Genomic DNA, 22,490 nt, shown 5'->3' with positions numbered 1-22,490 from the left:
TAGAGACTGATTGTGGCATATACTTTTGGGGGACTAGAACCTACTTTGTCAGAGGCAGAATCCTTGCAGATGAGGTGGTAAACCTGTGACTGGACTCATATCTTTTCAAATTGTGGAGTGGGAACTCAGATGATAGTTTTATTTATTTTGCAGAGAGGCAGTCTAACACCACACACAAGTAAAAACCCTGTTTTGTCAGGGAGGAGGCTAGTCTAGAACACTTTTTCTAAACATTAGTTTTCTTTATGTAAGGAACTTTCTGTATGGAAGAATGTTCAGCCAGGGGGATCCCCACCTGCAGTGTGAAGTGGGACAGTCCAGACACAGGGTTACCACTTCACCTACTCCTTATGAAATCCAGGCCTAAGTCATGTGAAGCAGGAAGTGCCCAGCTGAGATCTCACCTCCGCCATAAACTTGCTAGATACCCTTAGGCAAATCCTCCCCCCCCCCACCCGTATGGCAATATTAATACCAACCAACCTTGCAGGGCAGGATTTCTGATATCATGCATACTGTGCATTTTGGACATACTAAAAGTGTATAATTATTGTTCCTAAATATTTGTTCAGCAGGGTGGGAAGTCATACTTGCTTCTTCTTTTCTTTTTTTTCTTTTTTCTTTTCTTGAGGGCTACAAAGAAGGCTGATTAATACATCCAGGATCATGAATATGCTAGTAACCCCTTGAGGACTAGAAACTTTGGAGTACTTGATCGCTTTAAAAACAACATGTAAAGAGGCTCCTGGAAGTTTTTTCATTTGATGCTTTTTGTGTCGAGTGGAAGCTGTGCTAAATTCAAGGTGGTGTAACCGTGGGAGCTCAAAGTACTTTTTGCTGCCTGGATGATTCCAGTGCTGGTTTCCAAGGATGGGCGCTTTCTATGGACTGAGATTGCTGTCGCGTTTACAAGCTTGCCAGCCAGCACGTCTTAGACGAGCATTTCTCACATCTGCCCCCGAGGACGGCAAACAAGTACTTGGAAGGGATGAACCAAGGAAGAAAAGATGGAAGGAAAAGAAATGGAAGGACCAATGCAACTCCCTTGACTTGGATTCTTCTTGGGAAGAGAGGTAGAAGATTGTCTTTTGGTGGTGATGTAGTTCCTGTGGGCCGTACCCCACTTTCCTCCCCAATGGAAGAGCCAAATACAAAGCAGCTTACGACATTGTTCTCCTCTCCTCTGTTCTCCTCTCCTCTGTTTTTATCTTTACAACAACCACCCTTAAGGTTGGTTAGTCTAAGAGAGGGTGACTGCCCCGGGGTCATTCACTGAGCCTCCATGGCAGAGTTGGGATTCGAACCTGGGTCTCCCCAAGTTTTACCATGGGGACCTACATCCATTTCTAACTGGTATCTTGTGTCTGGCAGACTGTCCAGTGTGGCTACCCCTCTCTGTCGACTTCCGTATGAGGAACAACTGAAGGTAAGACATGTTTACAAGGGAGGTGTTCTGTGTAGTGAGGCTAGGAAAGAACCATTCCTGAAATGATGCCTGTCAGAGAAGACAACGCAGGGCCTAATGGACCAATGGGGCCATATTTGTTTCTAAAATAACTTGCCTCTTTTTTTTACTGTGCGCACACACTAGGTGAAATATGAGAGACTAAAGTCTATCTTGCAGACTCTAACAGCTCATCTTAAAGAGCTTGGTGCAGATCACTCGAAGATCACTCAGGTGCCAGATGGGATCTGCTGCCCACTGAAGCCTGTAATTCCCTCGGTGAGTAATACAGAGCTCTTGTTTGGACCATGTGTCTCTAGTGATGGAAGGACCAGCTGACAGGCCGCCTCATACCTCACTTGGCCCTTGATCTACCTAGCTCTGTGTGGTGTAGTCTGAGAGGAGGAGGAGTTGGTTTTTATATGTTGATTTTCTCTACCTTTTAAGGAGAACCAAACCAGCTTACAATCTCCTTCCCTTCTTCTCCCCACAACAGACACCTTGTGAGGTAGGTGAGGCTGAGAGAGCTCTAAGAGAACTGTGACTAGCCCAAGGTCACCCAGCTGGCTTCATAAGTAGGAGTGGGAAACCACCCCAGTTCTCCAGATTGTAGAGTCCACCACTCTTAACCACTACTCTTAGACTCTTGCCTTGAAAACCCCTTAAGGGTTTTATGAATAAGAAGCCTTTATTGGCATTAGTTATACAAACAATAGCGTCTACATAAACGTAAAAAACCACTACACCATGCTATCTCCATGCTGGCAGCAACTCTCAAGGGACTCAGGCAGAGGAAGATCTTAACTGATGCCTGGTACATGAGCTCTTTTAACTGAAGATGCTAAGGATTGAACCTGGGACCTTCAGCATTCAAAAGCAGCTGTTCTACCCCTGAACCACAGCCCCTTCCCATTGTCCTGTGCTGACACCGTCAAGATGGGCTTTTCAACTGCTGTGGTATCACCAGTGAAATAAATAGGTCTGTCACTCAATTGACAAAATCGCATCACGTTAATGGTATGAGTTTTAAGTGAGTAACTGAAATCTGCACATATTTGCATCTAAATAAACAATGGAATGGAAACGAGAAACATTTCTTCGATCGCAGGTGAGGAATACATGTGGCACAGCAGAAGAGGCATTCCCTCCTCTGTGAGCAAGAGAGTAATGCCTCTTCTAAGATTTCTGCCACACATTTCTAAGTGCTTGCAGGGATACAAATGATTTTGAAATATCTGCTCCCCGTCTATAAGAAAGGTGTCCTATTTAATGAATCAGAATAATTTTCGTTAAATCTAACTCAGTTAATTAACTATAAAAGATTCAGCTTTACAAATAAGTGAGCAAGAACAGTCTGGAGGCCTCTAGGAAAAGGGGCCGTGGTGGTTAACTCTGATTGGAGAGACCAAATTCAAATCTCTGCTCAACCATGTTTGAAGAGTAACCTCAGGCCAGTTGTTCTCGACTTAACCTCGCTAACTGGGTTATTGTGAGCATAAAATGGGGATAGAACTCTGTGTGCATAGCCCTTCACTCCTTGGCAGAAGGGTAGCAGAAAATGAGGTAAATCCTGTACCCCAATAAAGTTACACAGTTGGTCTTGGATCTGCGACAGCTGGAAGCCTTTCCTGTCTGCTGCAGTCTTTATTGGGTGGCCCTGGTACAATTGCAGCCTCCCAGCTTTGATTTCTCATCCCAGGCAATTATGGTGACTTGCCTGGAGTTGTGGTCTCCCAATAAAGACTGTAGAATGCTTAGCAAGTGTGTAAGGCGCAGACCTGGGATGAGTCGGGAGGGGGTGTATTATACTTGCTTAGGGTTGCCAAGAAGCCTGGAGAAGAAGAAGAGTTGGTTCTTATATGCTGACTTTCTCTGCCACTTAAAGGAGAATCAAACCAGCTTACAATCACCTTCCCCGCAGTGGAGCTGAACTGGGTGTGATTCCCCACTCCTCCCCATGAGCAGTGGAGGCTAATCTGGTGAACTGGATTTGTTTCCCCACTCCTACACGCGAAGCCAGCTGGGTGACCTTGGGCTAGTCACACCCTCTCAGCCCCACCCACCTCACAGGGTGTCTGTTGTGGGGAGGGGAAGGGAAGGTTTGATTCTCCCTTAAGTGGCAGAGAAAGTAGGCATATAAAAACCAACTCTTCCTCTTCTTCTTCCTCCTCTTCTTCCTCTTCATCTTTTTCTTCTTCCTCCTCCTCTTGATGGTTCAATGTACACAAAATTATTAAAAAATATTGTTTAAAATTACATGCAGGCTTTGTGTAGAAAATGTATGTAAAAGATAAATGAATTTTGGTCCCATCCCCAAGATATCTCATTATGTTTATGCAAAAATTCCAAAATATTCCAGTACATGGAAAGATCTGAAATACAGAAAACTTCTGGTCCCAAGCAGTTTGGGTAAGAGATACTCAACCTGTATAGGGTGAAAAGCCACACCTTAAGGCTTCACAATATGAGGGAGACCTTCAATTTATTTTTAAAACAGTTAAATCATTCCCACCCTATTCCTCCCAGACTCTTAACTGCCTATACCACCAACTCATTGGGCAGCTGAGAGAGAGAACCAGCAGGAGGATTTGTGAGGATAATGAAGTATTTTGATCGTATTGGGCCTTGTGTCATAATCTGTTTCTGACGCCAATATGTCTCAGTAATATCAAAACCTGGCTCCCATTAGATCCTGGAACTATTTGCCAGGCAAGGCTTCCTCACACCCCTTCTCCCTCAGGGTCCTGCAGCTCACCTGCTTATGTCTGGCCTGGTCACTGCTGGCTTCTCTCGTCAACACCTGTATTGACCTGCCAGAAAGGCTTTGCTGTTCGTCTAGCACCTGACGTTCTTTCCCTTTCCTTCCTCTTTTCGCAGCCCGTCGTCAACGGCTACAGAAACAAGTCCACATTCTCAGTAAACCGTGGCCCCGACGGGAACCCGAAAACGGTGGGGATGTACGTAGGAACTGGCAAAGGTGAATTATGAAGGGTGCGTCACAAGACTAAAAGCTGCCCCTTTTCAGCTGGGCTGCAGCCAAGTCCGTAACAAAAAAGACTACTGTATGTCTACTGAAGGCCCACGATGCCTGAAATAGCAGCCTCTGAATATACTAAACAGAGAAACGCCCAACACAATAGAAGCAGCAGCCTCTAGAGTCCTGTGGCTAATTTTATTGCTGCATGTTCAGTTTGGTGCTGCTGTTTAGAATGATTTCCTCTGGCTCGGACTGGCATCACCCTTATTTATGTGCGTAGGGCATATAAGAGCAGCATCTGAGAGTGGCATTTTAAGCTTCCTCAGGACACATTGTTGGTGTTCATTGTTGTTCCAGCCAATGGCCAGCATAACATTGTTGGTGAACAGTGCTGTCAAGTCGCAGCCGACTTACAGTGACCCTCATAGGGTTTCCATGGCAAGAGACAAACTCAGGTGGTTTGCCACTGCCTGCCTCCACATCGTGACGCTGGGCTTTCTTGGTTGTCTGCCATCCAAGTCCTAACCAGGGCCGACCCTGCTTTAACTGGTGAACTATTATATGAGGTGCTTTGGAACACAGGCAGGATAGTGCTGCTGCAGTCATCTTGTTTGGGGGCTTCCTAGAGGCACCTGGTTGGCCACTGTGTGAACAGCCTGCTGGACTTGATAGACCTTGGTCTGTTCCAGCATGGCCTTTCCTATGTCCTTATGACTAATCAGGGCCCACCTTACTTAGCTTCCAAGATCTGATGAGATCAGGCTAGTCTAGGCTATTCAGGTTGGTTATTCCATCAGGGAGTATTTTGGAATGTTGCACATCAACAGTTCTAACCTTGCTCTAGGAAAAAGCAAGAGTCCGGTAGCACCTTAAAGACTAACACAATTTCTGGCAGGGTATGAACTATCGTGAGTCACAGCTCACTTCTTCAGATATCTGAAGAAGCGAGCTGTGACGCATGAAAGCTCAGATACCTGAAGAAGTGAGCTGTGGCTCACGAAAGCTAATACCCTGCCAGAAATTTTGTTAGTCTTTAAGGTCCTACTGGACTCTTGCTCTTTTCTAGTATCCTTGCATTGTTAATTGTTCTCTGGTTGATGGAGGCGATGGTACTAAAAGATCCTCTTTTTTTCTCCCTTCTGTAGGTCGAAACATTGTCTGTGTACGAGCCAATCACCTGTTGAACATGCCTCGAACCCACCTCCAAGTAGCCCAGGTAAGAATGGAAGCCTCATGACTATTGGAAAGGACAGTCGATGTTTGCATTTATTACAATCGGCCTAGAGTCTCAGTAAGAAAGGCAGTCTATGAAGTAAATAAATAAATAAAAAGACAGAGCAAACATTGCTCTAAGGTTTTTGGAGACTGCTCTGGGTGTTCCTACCTCCCAAGGAGAGTGGGTAGCCACTGGAGACAGAGCCTTCTCTGTTGTGGCACCTCAATTGTGGAAGTCTTTTACCACGGATTTTCAGTGCCACTTAAAGAAACTTTTGCCTACCCAGACTTTTTGCTAGTTTTCTGTTGTCCTTCCTTCAATGCTAGTTGCTGCCGATGTGGCCTTTTAATCCTTCTGAGCTATCCAGGATGTTTTAGTATTGTCTTAGTTTCTTTCGGCTAGTTTTAAATTGTTTCAGTTCTTCTCTTGTATGTGACTTTAATGGCTGCTATTTTTTAAATTGGTGCTTCTGTCTGAGTATTTCTTTGATGGTAGCTTGAGTTGCAAAGGTCTGGTTATCTTGTTTTTACTTGGAACTTGTAAGCCGCTTTGGGGGCAGAATGTTGAGAATGAAAATGTTTTCAAGGAATAAATGTCTGGGTGAAATCCTACTGAGGCTATCATTACAACTAAATGGCCTTTTATGCAGGGACATTTTCCCTACGGTCCTCCCCGCCGACTGCTTCGGGGCTTCCTTTTGTTTATGCATGCCTTTTCTGCCCATCAGAGGTTGCCTCGCTCTCCCTGCGCTTTTTGCCCATGTTTTCCATATGCTGTTTTAGCCAGAATCTGGAAAATGCAGGCAAAATGCGCGGGAAGAGCAAGTTGACCTCTGATGGGCAGATACGGCATGCAAGATCAAAAGGAAGCCTCAAAGTAGTCGGCATGGGTTATCGCAGGGAAACGTCCCTGCGTAAAAGGCCAATGTTAGCCCACCCCCAAGATTAAACTACAGCCATGCATTGTTGATAGGGTTGCCTTTGAAGACTATTTGAAAATTGGTGTAGAACAGCTAGGGTGGCAAATCCCTGTCAGCAAAAGGAATGCCTTTTACCAGTCTTAATTACTTGGGGTTTACTTTTGGTCATCTTTCCAAGTAAATAGAAATTGTTTAACACTTCCTATTCCTTGGCTCCATCATCAACCAAAAGGGAGACTGCAGCCAAGAAATCAGAAGGAGATTGAGGCTGGGAAGGGCAGCCATGAAGGAGCTAGAAAAGATTCTGAAGTGTAAGGGTGTGTCACTGGCCACCAAGATCAACTTAATTCATGACATCATATTCCCTATTACTATATATGAGTGTGAAAGCTGGACATTGAAGAAAGCTGATAGGAAGAAAGTAGATTCCTTTGAAATGTGGTGTTGGAGGAGGGTGTTACGGATACCATGGGCTGCCAAAAAAATAAATCAGTGGGTTATAGATCAAATCAAGCCTGAACTGACCCTAGAACAGGGGTGGGGAACCTCAGGCCCGGGGGCCGTATGCGGCCCCCGAGGCCTTTTTTTGTGGCCCTCGGGAGCTTCGGGGCCCTGCTGCAGAGGCGGGGCGCAGGGCGGCCATCCCAGAGGGTGTTCCTGGCGCCACGGCTTATAGCGGCGCTGCGGTGCCCTTTGGACCTCCTCTCGCCGACTGTCGGCTGTTGAGCAGCGAGAGGGAGGGGGAAAGAGGCTGGTGGCTCCCGGCGGCAGAGCATGCATGCAGGAGCCGATCGGGCTTCAGGGGGGCCCTTTTGTGGACTCTGGGGAGGAGAGGGCATGGAGACTGGGGCCCGGTCATGTGGGGCTCTGTGCACCACCGTGTGTGTGTGTGTGTGTGTGTGTGTGTGTGTGTGTGTGTGGGCAGGGGAGGCTGGGGCCCGGTCGCGTGGGGCCAGCGTGCGCAAGTGTGTGTGTGTGGGGGGGGAGAGGCTTTTCTCTCTTTTCTTCCTCTTTTTCTGTCACTCTCCTTTTATCTCCCTCTCTTTCCCCCTCTTTTTCTGTCTCTTTCTTTGTCTCCCTCCATCCTTTTCTTTGTCTCCATCTGTCCTTTTCTTTCTGTCTCCCTCTCTCTCCATTTCTTTCTCCCTTTCTCCCTCCCTCTTCCTCTTTCTCTGTTTTCCTTCCTCCTTTGCCGATCGACTGTGGGCTGCGCCCCCCTGGCACCTCGTTTGCTCGGGCCCACTGCTGGCTGCCCTTCCGCCTGGGAGGGGGGAGTGGGGGCACCCTGCAGGCCTTCTCTGTGTGGCCTCCCCTGGGGTTGCCAACCTCCAGGTGGTGGCTGGAATCCTGGCAACCCTAGCCTCTTCCCCCCCCCACCAGGAGATCTACACCTGGTATGGCCCCTGAATGATGTCATAAATGTGCAAATGGCCCTTGGCAGGAAAAAGGTTCCCCACCCCTGCCCTAGAAGCTAAAATGACTAAACTGAGGCTGTCTTACTTTGGTCACATTATGAGAAGGCAAGAGTCACTGGAAAAGACAGTCATGCTAGGAAAAGTTGGGGGCAGCAGGAAAAGAGGAAGACCCAACACACACATCTTTCCAAGTGTTAGTTTTAACCTTTGGGAACCCTAATCAGCTTTTAGGGTAAGGGAACAGCCGCTGGCTTGCCCCTGCCCGCTTCTTGAGATTTTTGTGAGGAGTGGTAATCTGAGACAGGGGCACCCTGCTTGTGAAACACTTTCACCCAAGGCAGTGAGTTGTGTGATGCCAAGTAGAGACATTTTCATTCTGCCCGTAACTGATGGTTGAAACGATTATTTGTTTTTGATTGTTAATTTAGAGCTGCTGTCTGCCACAGCAGACTAACATTGGCTGCTTCTTCGGGATACAGTCTACGTCTTGCCTTGTTATAAATGCTGTGTGTATTTATAAGCGATCTTTAGTTTTGTAATACGAATGTCTTTTCGTGCAGCACTTTGAAAACTGCCTTAATGAATGGGACAGTGGGATTGGTTGAAGGAAAGGTTGAAGGAGCTGGGTATGTTTAGCCTGAAGAGGAGAAGACTGAGAGGTGATATGATAACCATCTTCAAGTACTTGAAGGGCTGTCATATAGAGGAGGGTGCCAAGTTGTTTTCTGTTGCCCCAGAAGGTCGAACCAGAACCAACGGGCTGAAATTAAATCAGAAGAGTTTCCATCTAGACATTAGGAAGAAATTTCTGTTAGAGCAGTTCCTCAGTGGAACCGGCTTCCTTGGGAGGTGGTAAGTACTCCTTCCCTGGAGGTTTTCAAGCAGAGACTAGATGGCCATCTGTCAGCAATGCTGATTCTATGAACTTAGGCAGTTCATGAGAGGGAGGGCATCTTGGCCATCTTCTGGGCATGGAGTAGGGGTCACTGTGTGTGTGGGGGGAGAGGTAGTTGTGAAATTCCTGCATTGGGCAGGGAGTAGGACTAGATGACCCTGGTGGTCCCTTCCAGCTTTATGATTCTATGATGCACACACACAGTATTGTAAAAGCAAAGAAGTAAATCACTGCAGAAAGCTGTGATTAAACAGCACAGATGATACCACTGAACCAGCCTTATTTTTAATGTAGTGCTATGAGGAATTTCTCCGTCAATCCCCTCTGGATCCGTGCCTTCTCTTTCACACGGGTGGACACTGGCGCGAGCTCATCATACGGACTAATCGGAAAGGAGACACAATGGCTATTGTTATCTTCCATCCCCAGCATTTAAAGCCTGTGAGTAGTTTTTAGGGTGGAGGGATTGCAGATGAGGAATTGGGGCAGGGCTGTAAAGCCGTAATAGGCCTGTGTTGGCCTACTGTGGTGCTTTGCTGGGCATTAATGTCAAATGGCCACCTGACCAGCAGCGTTGACATGAGAATCCATGGGGCCCTTCCAAATCCCAGTCCGAGCAGGAGAGGAGTCTTTTTTTACTGTACTATGGACAAAGCTCTTGTGTTAACTCCAGGAGTACTCGTATGGGCAAAGACCAGTTAGCGTGAAGAGGGAGTTGGGAATGTTTAGTCAGGAGAAGAGGAGGTTGAGGGGGGACATGATTTCTCTCTTTAAGTATTTGAAGGGTTGTCACTTGGAGGAGGGCAGGGAGCTGTTCCTGTAGACAGCAGAGGATAGAACTCACAATAATGGGTTTAAATTGCAGGCAGAAAGGTACCGGCTGGATATTAGGGAAAGGTTTTTTACAGTAAGAGTTGTTTGACAGTGGAATCGGCTACCTAGGGAGGTGGTGAGCTCCCCCTCACCGGCAGTCTTTAAGCAGAGGCTGGACAAGCACTTGTCGGGAATGCTCTAGGCTGATCCTGCATTGAGCGGGGGGCTGAACTGGATGGCCTGTGTGGCCCCTTCCAACTATGATTCTACGATTCTAAGACACAACTCACCCTACCGACTGTTGCTGGTTATCCTGGTGCTTGCCCATTTGGCTTGTGGCTACTTTTTTGGTCTTGATTTAGCACATAAGAAGAGCACTTCTGGATCAGACTAGTGATCCATCAAGTCCAGCATCCTGTATCAGAGGGGCTAGCCAGTTGCCATGGAGGCAAAAAAAAAAAAGGCATAGAGGCCTAGGCCTACCTCTGCTGCTGCCTTATAGCTCTTGGATTCAGATGTTTACTAACCCTGGAAGCTTCCCTTTACTTATCATGGCTAGCAGCCACTCTTCCATTAATCTGCCTCATCCCTTTCTCAAGACACTTATACTAGTGCTTATTGGTGCCTCCACTGACCTTGAATTCTCACTCCTTGAGTGATGGATTTTCGTGTGTTCGGAATCTATTGCCAATCAACTTCCTTGGGTGCCCCCAAATTCTAGTGTTTTGGGAAAGGAGGAGAAGAAACCCCCCCCCCATCCACATTCTCTGCCTCATGTATAACCTCTATCATCTTTCCTCCCCTCCCGCCCAGTTGATTTTTCTCTAAGCTTTTATCGTTTCCTCTTAGGGAGGGTGCTCCAATCTCTTAAATCGTCTTGGTTTCCCTCGTCCAGTGCTTGCAAAAGCTTGCAAAAATGATCGTTGCATCACAAACTAGATGTTTGTCAACGCTTTTTAATTTCTCTTGGGCTTTCCAGTTCTGTGTAAATGTGCAAGGTTGAGACAAATTGAAAACAAAAATTGGGGCAATGGTAGCCAGATCCCTGATAGAATGTGTGCCAAATAATAATATGTTTTCCTGACTCTCTTTAATTTCTTTGCTCATAACAGGAGGAACTCAGCCTTCAGAAAGAATTGGTCAGGGATTTTTTCATTCATGGGCCTGGAGCAGTCTGTGGTCTGGCTTCCCTTTATTTCCAGGAAAGGTAAATGCTTTTGCCTTGGAAAGAATTGCAGTGTATACTAGAGCATGAAACGTGAATGAAATGTGAGGGTGGCAGAAATGAACCCGTAGCTGCCCCCCTTCCATTTTTGCGCTGTCTGCAACCCGACACAATCTGCTCTTTTCACAGCAGCCCCAAATTGAAGCTCTCATTCAGAGACTGTTCGGATTTAAGCTTCTTTAATCCTGTGGAAATAAAAGGATTTGCATCTTAATCATAAAAATACATATTTGGAAGTAAGTCCCTTTGACTGGGAACTTGTTTCAGTGCGAGCAGCTGAGGGCTATGGCTTGAGTCTTCTAAACGAGGCATAGAATCATAGAGTTGGAAGGGACCACCAGGGTCATCTAGTCCAACCCCCAGCACAATGCAGGAAACTCACAACTACCTCCCCCACACACCTAGAAGATGGCCAAGATACCCTCCCATGAACTGCCCAAGGTCATAGAATCAGCATTGCTGACAGATGGCCACCTAGCCTCTGCTTAAAAAACTCCAGGGAAGGAGAGCTTACCACCTCCCAAGGAAGCCCGTTCCACTGAGGAACCGCTCTAACTGTTAGAGAGTTCTTCCTAATGTCTAGACGGAAACTCTTTTGATTTAATTTCAACCTGTTAGTTCTGGTCCGACTTTCTTGGGCAACAGAAAACAACCCAGCACCATCCTCCATATGACAGCCCTTCAAGTACTTGAACATGGCTATCATATCCCCTCTCAGTCTTCTCATCTTCAGGCTAAACATACCCAGCTCCTTCAACCTTTCCTCATAGGACTTGGTCTCCAGACGCTTCACCATCTTTGCTGCCCTCCTCTGGACACGTTCCAGCTTGTCTACATCCTTCTTAAATTGTGGTGCCCAAAACTGAACACAGTATTCTAGGTGAGGTCTAACCAGAGCAGAGTAAAGCGATATCGTTATTTCGCGTGATCTGGACACTATACCTCTGTTGATGCAGCCCAAGATCGCATTTGCCTTTTTAGCTACCACATCACACTGCTGACTCATGTTCACTGTTTGGTCTACTAAGACCCCAAGATCCTTTTCGCACATTCAAAACATTTAGTGCATTCAAAACATGCTTAGCAAATCATCACCTGGAGGTCCCTGGATCACTGAGGACTTTGAATTCCACACACACAAAACTGCCGGTTTAAAAACGAAAGCAATATCTGTGACAATAGACGTTTTGGGCCAGCCAGTTTAGAAAGGGGGAGGTTGAGGTTGTGACCGACTGTCATGCCCTTGGTTCTTTTGATGCTGTATTGTAGGCAGTGCTTTACATAGCGACAGTCATGCTAGCTGAAATTTTCCCAGCAACCATATATTGAGTCAAGCAATAACTCCACACTTTCAAATTTTCCTCCGGATCCATAAGAGCTGGAAACTTGCTTGGAGTAAACAAACCTGCAAGAGCTGAGATTTGGTGGCTGAATTTTACCTTCAATACCAGTTTTGTGCCTGAGTGGTACATTCAGCCCTGGTTTAATATTTCCATCCCTTCTGTTTCCTTGAAGCACCATGACTTACTGCTCCCATGAGCAGTCTCCCTACCAGCTCCTCTCTGGAGAACCCCATATTTTTGAAGAGCTGCTGGGCCTGAAGTTTCGCATCTCCCCGGACGCCTTCTTCCAAGTCAATACAGCTGGGGCGGAGGTTCTGTACCAGACCATTAGGGAAATGAGCAGAGCTGACAAGGACACTGTTCTGCTGGATATCTGCTGTGGAACTGGTGCGTGTTGGCAGGGCAGTGGGATGGAGGGGCAGCTTAGTACACTCTTGTGGCTTGACTGGCATCTAGATTGAGTACAGGTAGAGTATCTCTTATCCGGGGATCCCATACACGGACTGATTTGAAAACTGGACTTTGAGCACGCTGCCTGCTTTCACTGTTTCCTCCCACCTAAACAAATAAAATACAGTGCACACTACATTGTACACTGCATTGTAGATGGAGACTGAAAGCCTGCCATTGTTAGAGAGCCAGCGTGGTGTAGTGGTTAAGAGCGGTGGACTCTAATCTGGAGAACCGGGTTTGATTAGCCCACTCCTCCACACGAAGCCTCCTGGGTGACCTTGGGCTAGTTACAGTTCTCTTCAAACTCTCTCAAGCTCACCTACCAAACAAGGTGTCTGTTGTGGGGAGAGGAAGGAGGTTGTAAGCCAATTTGATACTCCTTAAAAGGTAGAGAAAATCAGCATATAAAAACCAACTCTTCTTCTTAGTTTGTTTATTGTTTGCTGTTGCTCTTGTTTAACAGCTGATACAGATCTTTTGGTGATATAGTTACACCTTTGCTTTCTGATGGTTCCATGTACACAAAATTATTAAAAATATTGTTTAAAATTACATTCAGGCTATCTTATAAAGTGTACATGAAACATAAATGAATTTGGGTCCCATCCCCAAGATACCGCATGGTGTATATGCAAAAATTCCAAAATATTCCAATATATGGAAAGATCCAAAATACGGACCACTTCTGGTCCCAAGCAGTCCGGATAAGGAATACTCAACTGGTACAAGTCAAGGCTGGGTTCTGGGTTTCCCCTAAGAACTCTCCTTTTCGTTAGTAGCTCTCAGTGTCTGCAATCATCGATCCATCTTTTTCTAGGTGCAATTGGTCTCTCTCTGGCTGACCATGTCTCCAGAGTCGTTGGCGTTGAGGTGGTGGAGCAGGCGGTAGAAGATGCCAGGTGGAATGCGGCATTTAATGGCGTGAGTTTCATACATTTGACTAAGTGGCTGCATGTAGAACAGAAGTTACATCCACGCAGGAGGGAAAGAACACCTAATCTGTCAAGTCACAGGTGACTTATGGCAACACTGTAGGGTTTTCAAGGCAAGGGACAATCAAAGGTGGTTTGCTGCTGCCTGCCTCTGCCTCACGCCCCTGGTATTCCTTGGGGATCTCCCATCCAAATACTTGCCAGGGTCGAGGCTGAGAGTGTGCGTCTGGCCCAAGGTCACTCAGCAAGTTTCCATGGCAGAGCAGGGATTTGAACCTGGGTTTCCCAAATCCTAGTCCAATTCGTTAACCACTATGCCACCCAAGTTCTGGTGCTGCTTAGACACTGTTTTTTTCTTTAGGAGTGGAATCTACCAAATACAACTGCTGTGACCATCAGCGATTTGCATGAACATTTATTGTAGACCTAAGATGGGCTTTATTTGATCTTCCCCATCCATGACACACGTTCAGTCCTGCCACTGCAGAGAGCAGGATTTCCTTATTTCTCTCTCCTCGTACAAAGTATATTGTATTGGGAGCAAATGTAGATCTCTGAATTGTACAGTTTGGCTGAGGGGAGTATTAATTGAGTATGGGTTTATTTCTGAGTTTCGCACTTAGTTTTTCAGTCAGAGTTGTACAACAAGAGCAATGCTTATTGGCAAGCTTTTTTGTCTTTGAGACAAAAAATCTCAATGTCAGGTCTTTCAGATTTTCTCCCTCTCTCATAATACTAGAACACAGGGTTCTCTGCTGAAGCTGGAGAGTGACAGATTCAAAACAGATAAAAGGAAGTTGGTTCTTGTAGGTTATCCGGGCTGTGTAACCGTGGTCTTGGAATTTTCTTTCCTGACGTTTCGCCAGCAACTGTGGCAGGCATCTTCAGAGGAGTAACACTGAAGGACAGTGTCTCTCAGTGTCAAGGGTGTAGGAAGAGGAATATATAGTCAGAAAGGGGTGGGTTTGAGCTGAGTATTGTCCTGCAAAAGTAATGTGCTAATCATTGTCCTGTAAGTATCAAGATAATGTGCTAATGAGGGTATGGTATGTTAATATGGAACCATTGTATCCTGAAGTGATCTGTTAATGTGTGTAATCCAAAGCTAATCTGCATGGCTATTGTTGAATGTTGTCTTTGTTAGTCTGGAGGTTTTTTAGAACAGGAAGCCAAGCCTTATTCATTCTTAAACTCTCCTCTTTTCTGTTAAAGTTGTGCTGATGTTTATGAATTTCAATGGCTTCTCTGTGCAATCTGACAAAATAGTTGGTAGAATTGTCCAGTCTTTCAGTCTCTTGGAATAAGACCCTGTGTCCTGTTTGTGTCAGTCCATGTTCAGCCACTGCTGATTTCTCAGGTTGGCCAAGTCTGCAGTATCTTTCATGTTCTTTTATCCTTGTTTGTATGCTGCGTTTTGTGGTCCCGATGTAAAGTTTACATCGGGACCACAAAACGCAGCATACAAACAAGGATAAAAGAACATGAAAGATACTGCAGACTTGGCCAACCTGAGAAATCAGCAGTGGCTGAACATGGACTGACACAAACAGGACACAGGGTCTTATTCCAAGAGACTGAAAGACTGGACAATTCTACCAACTATTTTGTCAGATTGCACAGAGAAGCCATTGAAATTCATAAACATCAGCACAACTTTAACAGAAAAGAGGAGAGTTTAAGAATGAATAAGGCTTGGCTTCCTGTTCTAAAAAACCTCCAGACTAACAAAGACAACATTCAACAATAGCCATGCAGATTAGCTTTGGATTACACACATTAACAGATCACTTCAGGATACAATGGTTCCATATTAACATACCATACCCTCATTAGCACATTATCTTGATACTTACAGGACAATGATTAGCACATTACTTTTGCAGGACAATACTCAGCTCAAACCCACCCCTTTCTGACTATATATTCCTCTTCCTACACCCTTGACACTGAGAGACACTGTCCTTCAGTGTTACTCCTCTGAAGATGCCTGCCACAGTTGCTGGCGAAACGTCAGGAAAGAAAATTCCAAGACCACGGTTACACAGCCCGGATAACCTACAAGAACCAATGAACTCTGACCGTGAAAGCCTTCGACAAGATAAAAGGAAGGATTTCTTCACACAATGCATAGTTAAACTGAGGAATTCCCTGCCCCAGGATGTGGTGATGGCTGCCAACTTGGCTGCCAACTTCGAAGGCTTTAAGAGGGGAGTGAACATGTTCATGGAGGAGAGGGCTATTCATGGCTACTAGTAAAAATGGATACTAGTCATGATGCATACCTATTCTCTCCATGATCAGAGGAGCATGCCTACTATATCAGGTGCTGTGGAACATAGGCAGGATAATGCTACTGCAGTGGTCTTGTTTGTGGGCTTCCTAGAGGCACCTGGTTGGCCACTGTGTGAACAGACTGCTAGACTTGATGGGCTTTGGTGTGGGTCTGGGTCTGATCCAGCATGGCTTTTCTTATGTTCTCAGTGGGGCTGGAAGAATGTTTTTATACATGACTCTTTCATTGGCCGACCACTCTCTTTGCACAGGTATCCAACTGTGAGTTTCACAGTGGGAAGGCAGAGGTTGTGTTGCCCCAGTTGCTGTTGTCTTGGCCAAAGACCCGACCTCTCACTGCCGTGGTGAACCCGTCCCGAGCTGGGCTCCGTAAGACATCCCTTTCTTTTTCAGATCATGTCTGGTGCAAAATTGCAGAATATCTCTAGGATTTAGGGGTTTCCCCCTGTGTGTCAGTCTGATGTGGCAGCAATTGGTTCTCAGGTATGGGGCACGCTGAAAACTCCTTTGGAGCTGCACAGGCTGGAATTCCGGCAGTGTGGGCTGAAAATATCACCCAGTCTACGTTATGTCACAGTGGGTAGCCGTGTTAGTCTGTTTGCAGTAGTCAAAAAGGGCAAGAGTCCAGTAGCACCTTAAAGACTAACAAAAATATTTTCTGGTAGGGTATGAGCTTTCGTGAGCCACAGCTCACTTCTTCAGATACAGCTAGAATGTGAATCCATCGGTCTTTAAGTAGAGGAACAGTATGTAAATGTGAATAGCAGGCTTGATGGGATTAGGTGTGATATGCAGAAGAGTCTGTGATGTCCAGGGGAGAGATGGGTGTGGAGAAATTAGCATTGGTAATGGGCCATGAATGCAAGGTCTTTATTCAGCCCAGGTAAATGCATTGACTTTAGTTTGAATATCAACTGTAATTCAGCAGTTTCTCTTTCCAATCTCCCTTTAAAATTCCTTTGTAAGAGAACTGCTACTCTTAAATCTGCAACAGAATGTCCTGTAAGGTTGAAATGTTCACCCACTGGTTTTTGAATATTGTGGTTTCTGATGTCAGACTTATGTCCATTTAATCTTTGTCTAAGAGACTGACCTGTTCGTCCAATGTAGATTGTGGAAGGGCATTGCTGGCATGTGATGGCATAAATCACATTAGAAGATGAGCAGGAATATGAACCTGAGATAGTATGGCTGACATTGGTGGGTCCAGAGATGGTGTTCCTAGAATCTATATGAGGGCAAAGTTGGCACCTTGGTTTGTTGCAGGCCTTGGTGCCAGAGTCCATGTTCTTGTTAAGTAGTTTATCATCATGGGTGAGAAGTTGTTTTAGGTTAGCCGGCTGTCTGTAAGCAAGAAAGGGACACCCCCCCAGTGCTTCAGCGAGGGAAGTGTCACAGCTACAGCTGTGCTGGGCTGGGCTGAGACAATGGTTCCTCTCAGGCCCACCTATAAGGTTGCCAATTTCCAGGTGGAACCTGGAGTGTTTTCCCATAATTACAATTGATCTTCAGACCACCACTGAAGGAGGGAGGCTGGGAACCGCCACCCTTCCCGCTGTCACTCCCTGTCAAGCAGTGGGGAGGAGGAAGAAGAGCTGGTTTTTATATGCCAGTTTTCTCTACCACTTAAGGAAGAATCAAACAGGCTTCCATTCACCTTACCTTCCCCTCCTCTCCCCACAACAAACACCCTGTGAGGTAGGTGGGGCTGAGAGAGCTGGTTTCATGTGGAGGAGTGGGGAAACAAATCCAGTTCACCAGATCAGCCTCCTCCGCTCATGGGGAGGAGTGGGGAATCAAACCCGGTTCTCCAGATCTGAGTCCACCACTCCAAACCACCGCTCTTAACCACTACACCACGGTGGAGTGCCAGGTGTATGGGCAGAGCAGCAGGATGGGGGCAGGCAGAGCAGGGAGGAGAGGGCAGATGAGATTCCCCCTCCCCTGAGAATATAGCAGGTCCCTGGGGAGGGGAGGAGGGGACTTCCCTGCAAGTCTTGTAGGTCTCCTCTTGTAAACATCTAGAGTGTGTGTATGGTTTTTTTGTCCTTCCTTTTCCAGATTACCGCGTGGTGAGAGCCATTCGAAACTGTGAGGCCATCCGAAGACTGGTGTATGTTTCTTGCAAGCCTGAAGGAGAAGCCACGAGAAATTTCCTTGAGTGAGGCCCTTGGATTGTCTTTCTGTAAATGCAAGCACATGTGCTAATGCCTACAGGGAAATTGCTCAGCAAATCTATGGAATATGCTTAGGATATTTTTTTTACTGACAAATATTTATTCCCCGGTTTTCTACCCAAAGGGACCCAAAACAGCTTACAATAATAGCAAGAAATACAATTTAGATTTGAAAAATAAACCAACTATATCTTGGATTCATCGTTAGGGGCTGGTTTGGGATCCAGTGGGATAGCTCGTCTAAGGCCACAAGGGTAAGAGCCAAGAGCTCACACAGGAAGTGAAAAAAAAAATCACAACTCTGATGTTCCTCCCAATATTCCCTTGCTGGATAGGTTGTTGACACAGGCATCCATCCTACCTTTCCCAAGCGCGGCTTCCTTAAGGCCAAACTAGACAGGACGATTTTTCACGTGTTGGGTCTAGGATCCCCAACCCAACTTTCCATGACCATTCATCTTGCTACTGGGGGAACTTATTTCCCAAGTGTGCGAGCCCCAATTTGGATCAGGATTGTATTGCGGCAGAGTGAAGGGGCGTCAGCCTTCCTCTGGACCCTTTTCCCTACCCCAAAGGACCCTAAAGATAAAGGTACTGTAGTTCCCTGTGCAAGCACCAGGTCATTCCTGACCCATGGGGTGACGTCACATCCCAACATTTACTAGACAGACTATGTTTACGGGGTGGTTTGCCATGGCCTTCTCCAGTCGTCTACACTTTACCCCCAGCAAGCTGGGTACTCATTTGACCGACCTTGGAAGTATGGAAGGCTGAGTCAACCTTGAGCCGGCTACCTGAAACCGACTTCTGTGGGGATCGAACTCAGGTGGTGAGCAGAGCTTTTGATTGCAGTACTTCAGTTTACCACTCTGCACCACGGGGCTCTCCAAAAGGTCCCTAAGGGGTGCTATTTGTACATTTGGAGGAGCTGCATGGGTAGCCCATCAATAGGCGTACAGTCCCCCAATAAGACAAACGACACCCCCCCAGGCCATTTCAGGTCAGGAAAATGGTGCATAGTGAAGGCTTAAGCCCTTTCTTCACCTATGCCGTGGCCCCTATCCGAGTCGGGGCCTTGCATGCATGGGATATTAGTTCCCAGTAGCTGAGGTTGATGGTCTGAAAGTTGGATCTGGTAACCCAGACCCAGTCTGTGAAAAATCTGTGAAAGATTATCTGTTCTAGTGCATACTTTCAGTTATGTCAGAATTCCCAGGGTGTTCTGTCCCCCGTCCCCCATTAGTTTATTTTGATGGGCTGAGTTTCTTCCATAGCAGGTCTAAAAGGATGAAAAATGACTGCAGTTGCTGTTGAATTTCTCCTTTTCCCTGTCTAAATTCTAGCACGCCTATTGTTTACGAAAAAGTAGTCTTGCTCTCTCTATAAATATATACATTCCTGTGCCAGCTTTCCACCCAATTCAGGGTCTCCAACCATTAAAAACATTTAATATTTTAAACAAATAAAATATAGACACATTAACATGTAAACACACAAACGGGGAGGAGGGCTAATAAAAGTTATTAAAGGAATGCCAAACGTTCTTCACCTGCTGGCGGAAGACAACGGTAGAGGAAGACCGGCAAATCTTCCCGAAGAGGGAGTTCCAAAGTTTTGGTGCCACCACCAAGCAGACCATTTCTCAGGTTGCCACCTTTGTACCACTTTCCCTCACAGATCCTCCTGACTGAACTTTCTCATTCAACACAATATCCCATGTATTCTGTTTTCAATCCAGAATAGCCAGCAAAATAGGAAATATTCCTTAATAGTAACATCATCTTAATTAAAAGCCACGAATAAGGTATTAAAAAGGAAAATTTAGCATGCCAGACATTGTACAATACTTAACATGGCCTTCTGGCTGTCCAGTCTTTGTTTTTGACAATGGGAAATAAGCTTGAGGGGAGCAATTCAGAGAATTTGCTCTGGGACTTCATCTCTCTCATGTATAAATCTGGTACCAGTTCTAGAGTGGTACGTACATTAATCTATCACACCACAAACAGAGCCTTGTGGCACTCTAAAGAATAACAGATTTATGTGATATAAGCTTCTGTGGACCAATAAATTCCATACCACTATATGTCTTTAAGATGCCTCCAGGTTCTTTATTTTTACCCTCCGCCGAGGGTCACATTGGTTCTCAGTGGTACAGCTGTGCCTAAGGAGACCCAGTGTGGTGTTAACGGTTAGAATATCCAACTAGACCTTGGAAGACGCTGTTTCAAATCCCCATACGTTGATCTTGAGCCAGTCACTCTCCTTCAGCCTAACCTACCTCGCAGGGTGGTTGTTGTAAAGATAAAATAAGAAAACAAGAACTACCTTCAGCTCCTTGGAGAAAGGGTAGGGTAAAAATGTGATGAATTGTTTACTTTTTTTGTACCATGCTTGCCTTGCCAATGAGGACCCAACGTGTATGACATTCTTCTCCATTTTATCCACACAACATCCCTGCGAGGTAGGTTATGCTGAGACAGGGAGACTGGTGAGCTTGAAAGCTTGCAGTATGTTTTGCGTCAATTTGTTTTGTCCTAAGAAAAAATATTGCATGGTTTTTCTTCTTGTCCAAGGTCATCCTGCAAGCTTCCATGGCAGAGCGGGGATTCTGGGGGTCTCAAAGATTCTAGTCCGAAAGTAGCATCAGATCCGTGCTGGATAAGACCAAGGTCCATCAAGTCCAGCAGTCTGTTCACACAGTGGCTGACCAGGTGCCTCTAGGAAGCCCGCAAACAAGACAACTGCAGCAGCATTATACCATGCTGTTTGTCATGTGTAGCTGTAAGGCATTGCAAAGAGGGATATAAGAGCTCTTTAATAAACAGCACAACATCTGTTTCTGCACTATATTGGTATTAAGTGTCGCCTTTGTTGTCTGCATAGGTTTTGTTGCCCACCGGATTCTGGGAAGAAGCTGAGAGGAGAGGCCTTTGCACCTGCCTTGGCTGTTCCAGTAGATCTCTTTCCTCACACATCCCATTGTGAGCTGGTCCTGCTTTTGGCCCGTTGATTGCCCTTCCAGCATTCATGGAACAGCTGGAGAGAAAAAGCTGCATCCCTTGATGAAATTGCTAGGACAGATATTGAACTGTTGAACTTATTTTATTTTCCATCCGCTTTTTTGTAAAAATAAAACTAAGTTGTTTCTGCTAGAATGTTTCTGCCTGCATGATTCTCGTGTCTCTCCTTCAGATGGTGTCACAGTTTTCAATGTGAATAACCAGGAGGCAATTTGTCTGTCCGCTTTGCCTATACATCCATTCCTGTCCGTTTCGCAGGGGTAGGCTTGCTTCTGTTGCTTGGACACGCTCTGTGCTACTCAGCCATGCCTTTCTGATTGTCGGCTTCCATCCAATGCCAACCGCTTAGATGATGATCTACAGATGAAATCATCCCGCATTTGATTGGTCCTTTTGGACCAATGTAAACGTACCACTTGTCGAATCAAAGCGAATCAAGCCCTGATGTGCAAATCAAAGAAGCCTACATTTGGTTATTAAAATCTTCCAGATCTGATTAAAAAGGCAGAGCACGTCCTGCATCTGGGCCAAGGATGTTTATAAATATTCAGGTGTAAAAAATATTTAGGTGTAAAAATATTATTTTGCACTACCATGGATAGTTTGTCACAAGCTTTTGCCCTTTTTAAAGGTGCCATTCGTCTTTTTATAGGGAGGCTTGAGAATGAAGTGGGTGGGTCAGATTTGTATGTATTTTAAGTCAACCTTTCGTGAGTTCCATATTGCCAACTGAGGGCAAAGTTTGTTTTCAAATTTTCCAGAACTTGCTGTAAACATTGATAATTTGTTTTAATGATTCCTGCTCTATATTTTCCTAATCATACGCACTTTACTCCCAATACACTAACTCATAAGTCCCATTGAAATCAACAGGCCTAGTTCCAAGTAAAAGATATAAGGGACTGTACAGATCACAGTGATCTGGATGGGAGCCTAAATGTGCTGGGGCTATGTTGGGGTTGCCAACCTCCAGGTGGTAGCTGGAGATCTCCCGCTATTACAACTGACCTCGGCGACAGAGATCAGTTCCCCTGGAGAAAATGGCAGCTTTGGCAATTTAACTCTATGGCATTAAAGGCCCTCCCCTCTCCAAACCCTGCCCTCCCCAGGTTCCACCCCCCAAATCTACAGGTATTTCCCAAGCTGGAGCTGGCAACCCTAGGCTGTGTGCAGAACATGAGTCAATGTATTGGAGAGTATCTTGTTTAAAAAAAAAACACGTGTCAGTTTTTTGGCCTTCAAGGATTAATTGGTTATGGAGGATCGGGGTTGCTAGGCTGTATGTCAATGTCATTGCTTTCTTCAACCGCTCTTAGGGATTCGTTGTAACAATACTCTGCCATAATAATAAGTGTTTTGCGTTTAT

The 22,490-nt window shown here is 45.7% G+C and overlaps 1 protein-coding gene across 1 annotated transcript; it reads left to right on the top strand.

The window, feature by feature from the left end:
* The first annotated feature begins 826 nt into the window (after positions 1-826).
* On the top strand, positions 827-21,130 carry TRMT2B (tRNA methyltransferase 2 homolog B). Its single transcript, XM_056859589.1, has 12 exons — positions 827-1,073; positions 1,372-1,426; positions 1,592-1,723; positions 4,322-4,421; positions 5,567-5,637; positions 9,161-9,307; positions 10,792-10,886; positions 12,420-12,634; positions 13,518-13,621; positions 16,176-16,293; positions 17,986-18,085; positions 20,988-21,130. Exons 1-12 carry the CDS (start codon positions 871-873, stop codon positions 21,112-21,114), a joined length of 1,467 nt encoding a protein of 488 aa, XP_056715567.1. The 5' UTR covers positions 827-870; the 3' UTR covers positions 21,115-21,130.
* The last annotated feature ends 1,360 nt before the right edge of the window (positions 21,131-22,490 follow it).

This window comes from Euleptes europaea, chromosome 13 (assembly GCF_029931775.1).
Source record: "Euleptes europaea isolate rEulEur1 chromosome 13, rEulEur1.hap1, whole genome shotgun sequence".
Lineage (NCBI taxonomy): Eukaryota > Metazoa > Chordata > Lepidosauria > Squamata > Sphaerodactylidae > Euleptes > Euleptes europaea.
This window is presented reverse-complemented; position numbering and strand designations above follow the sequence as displayed.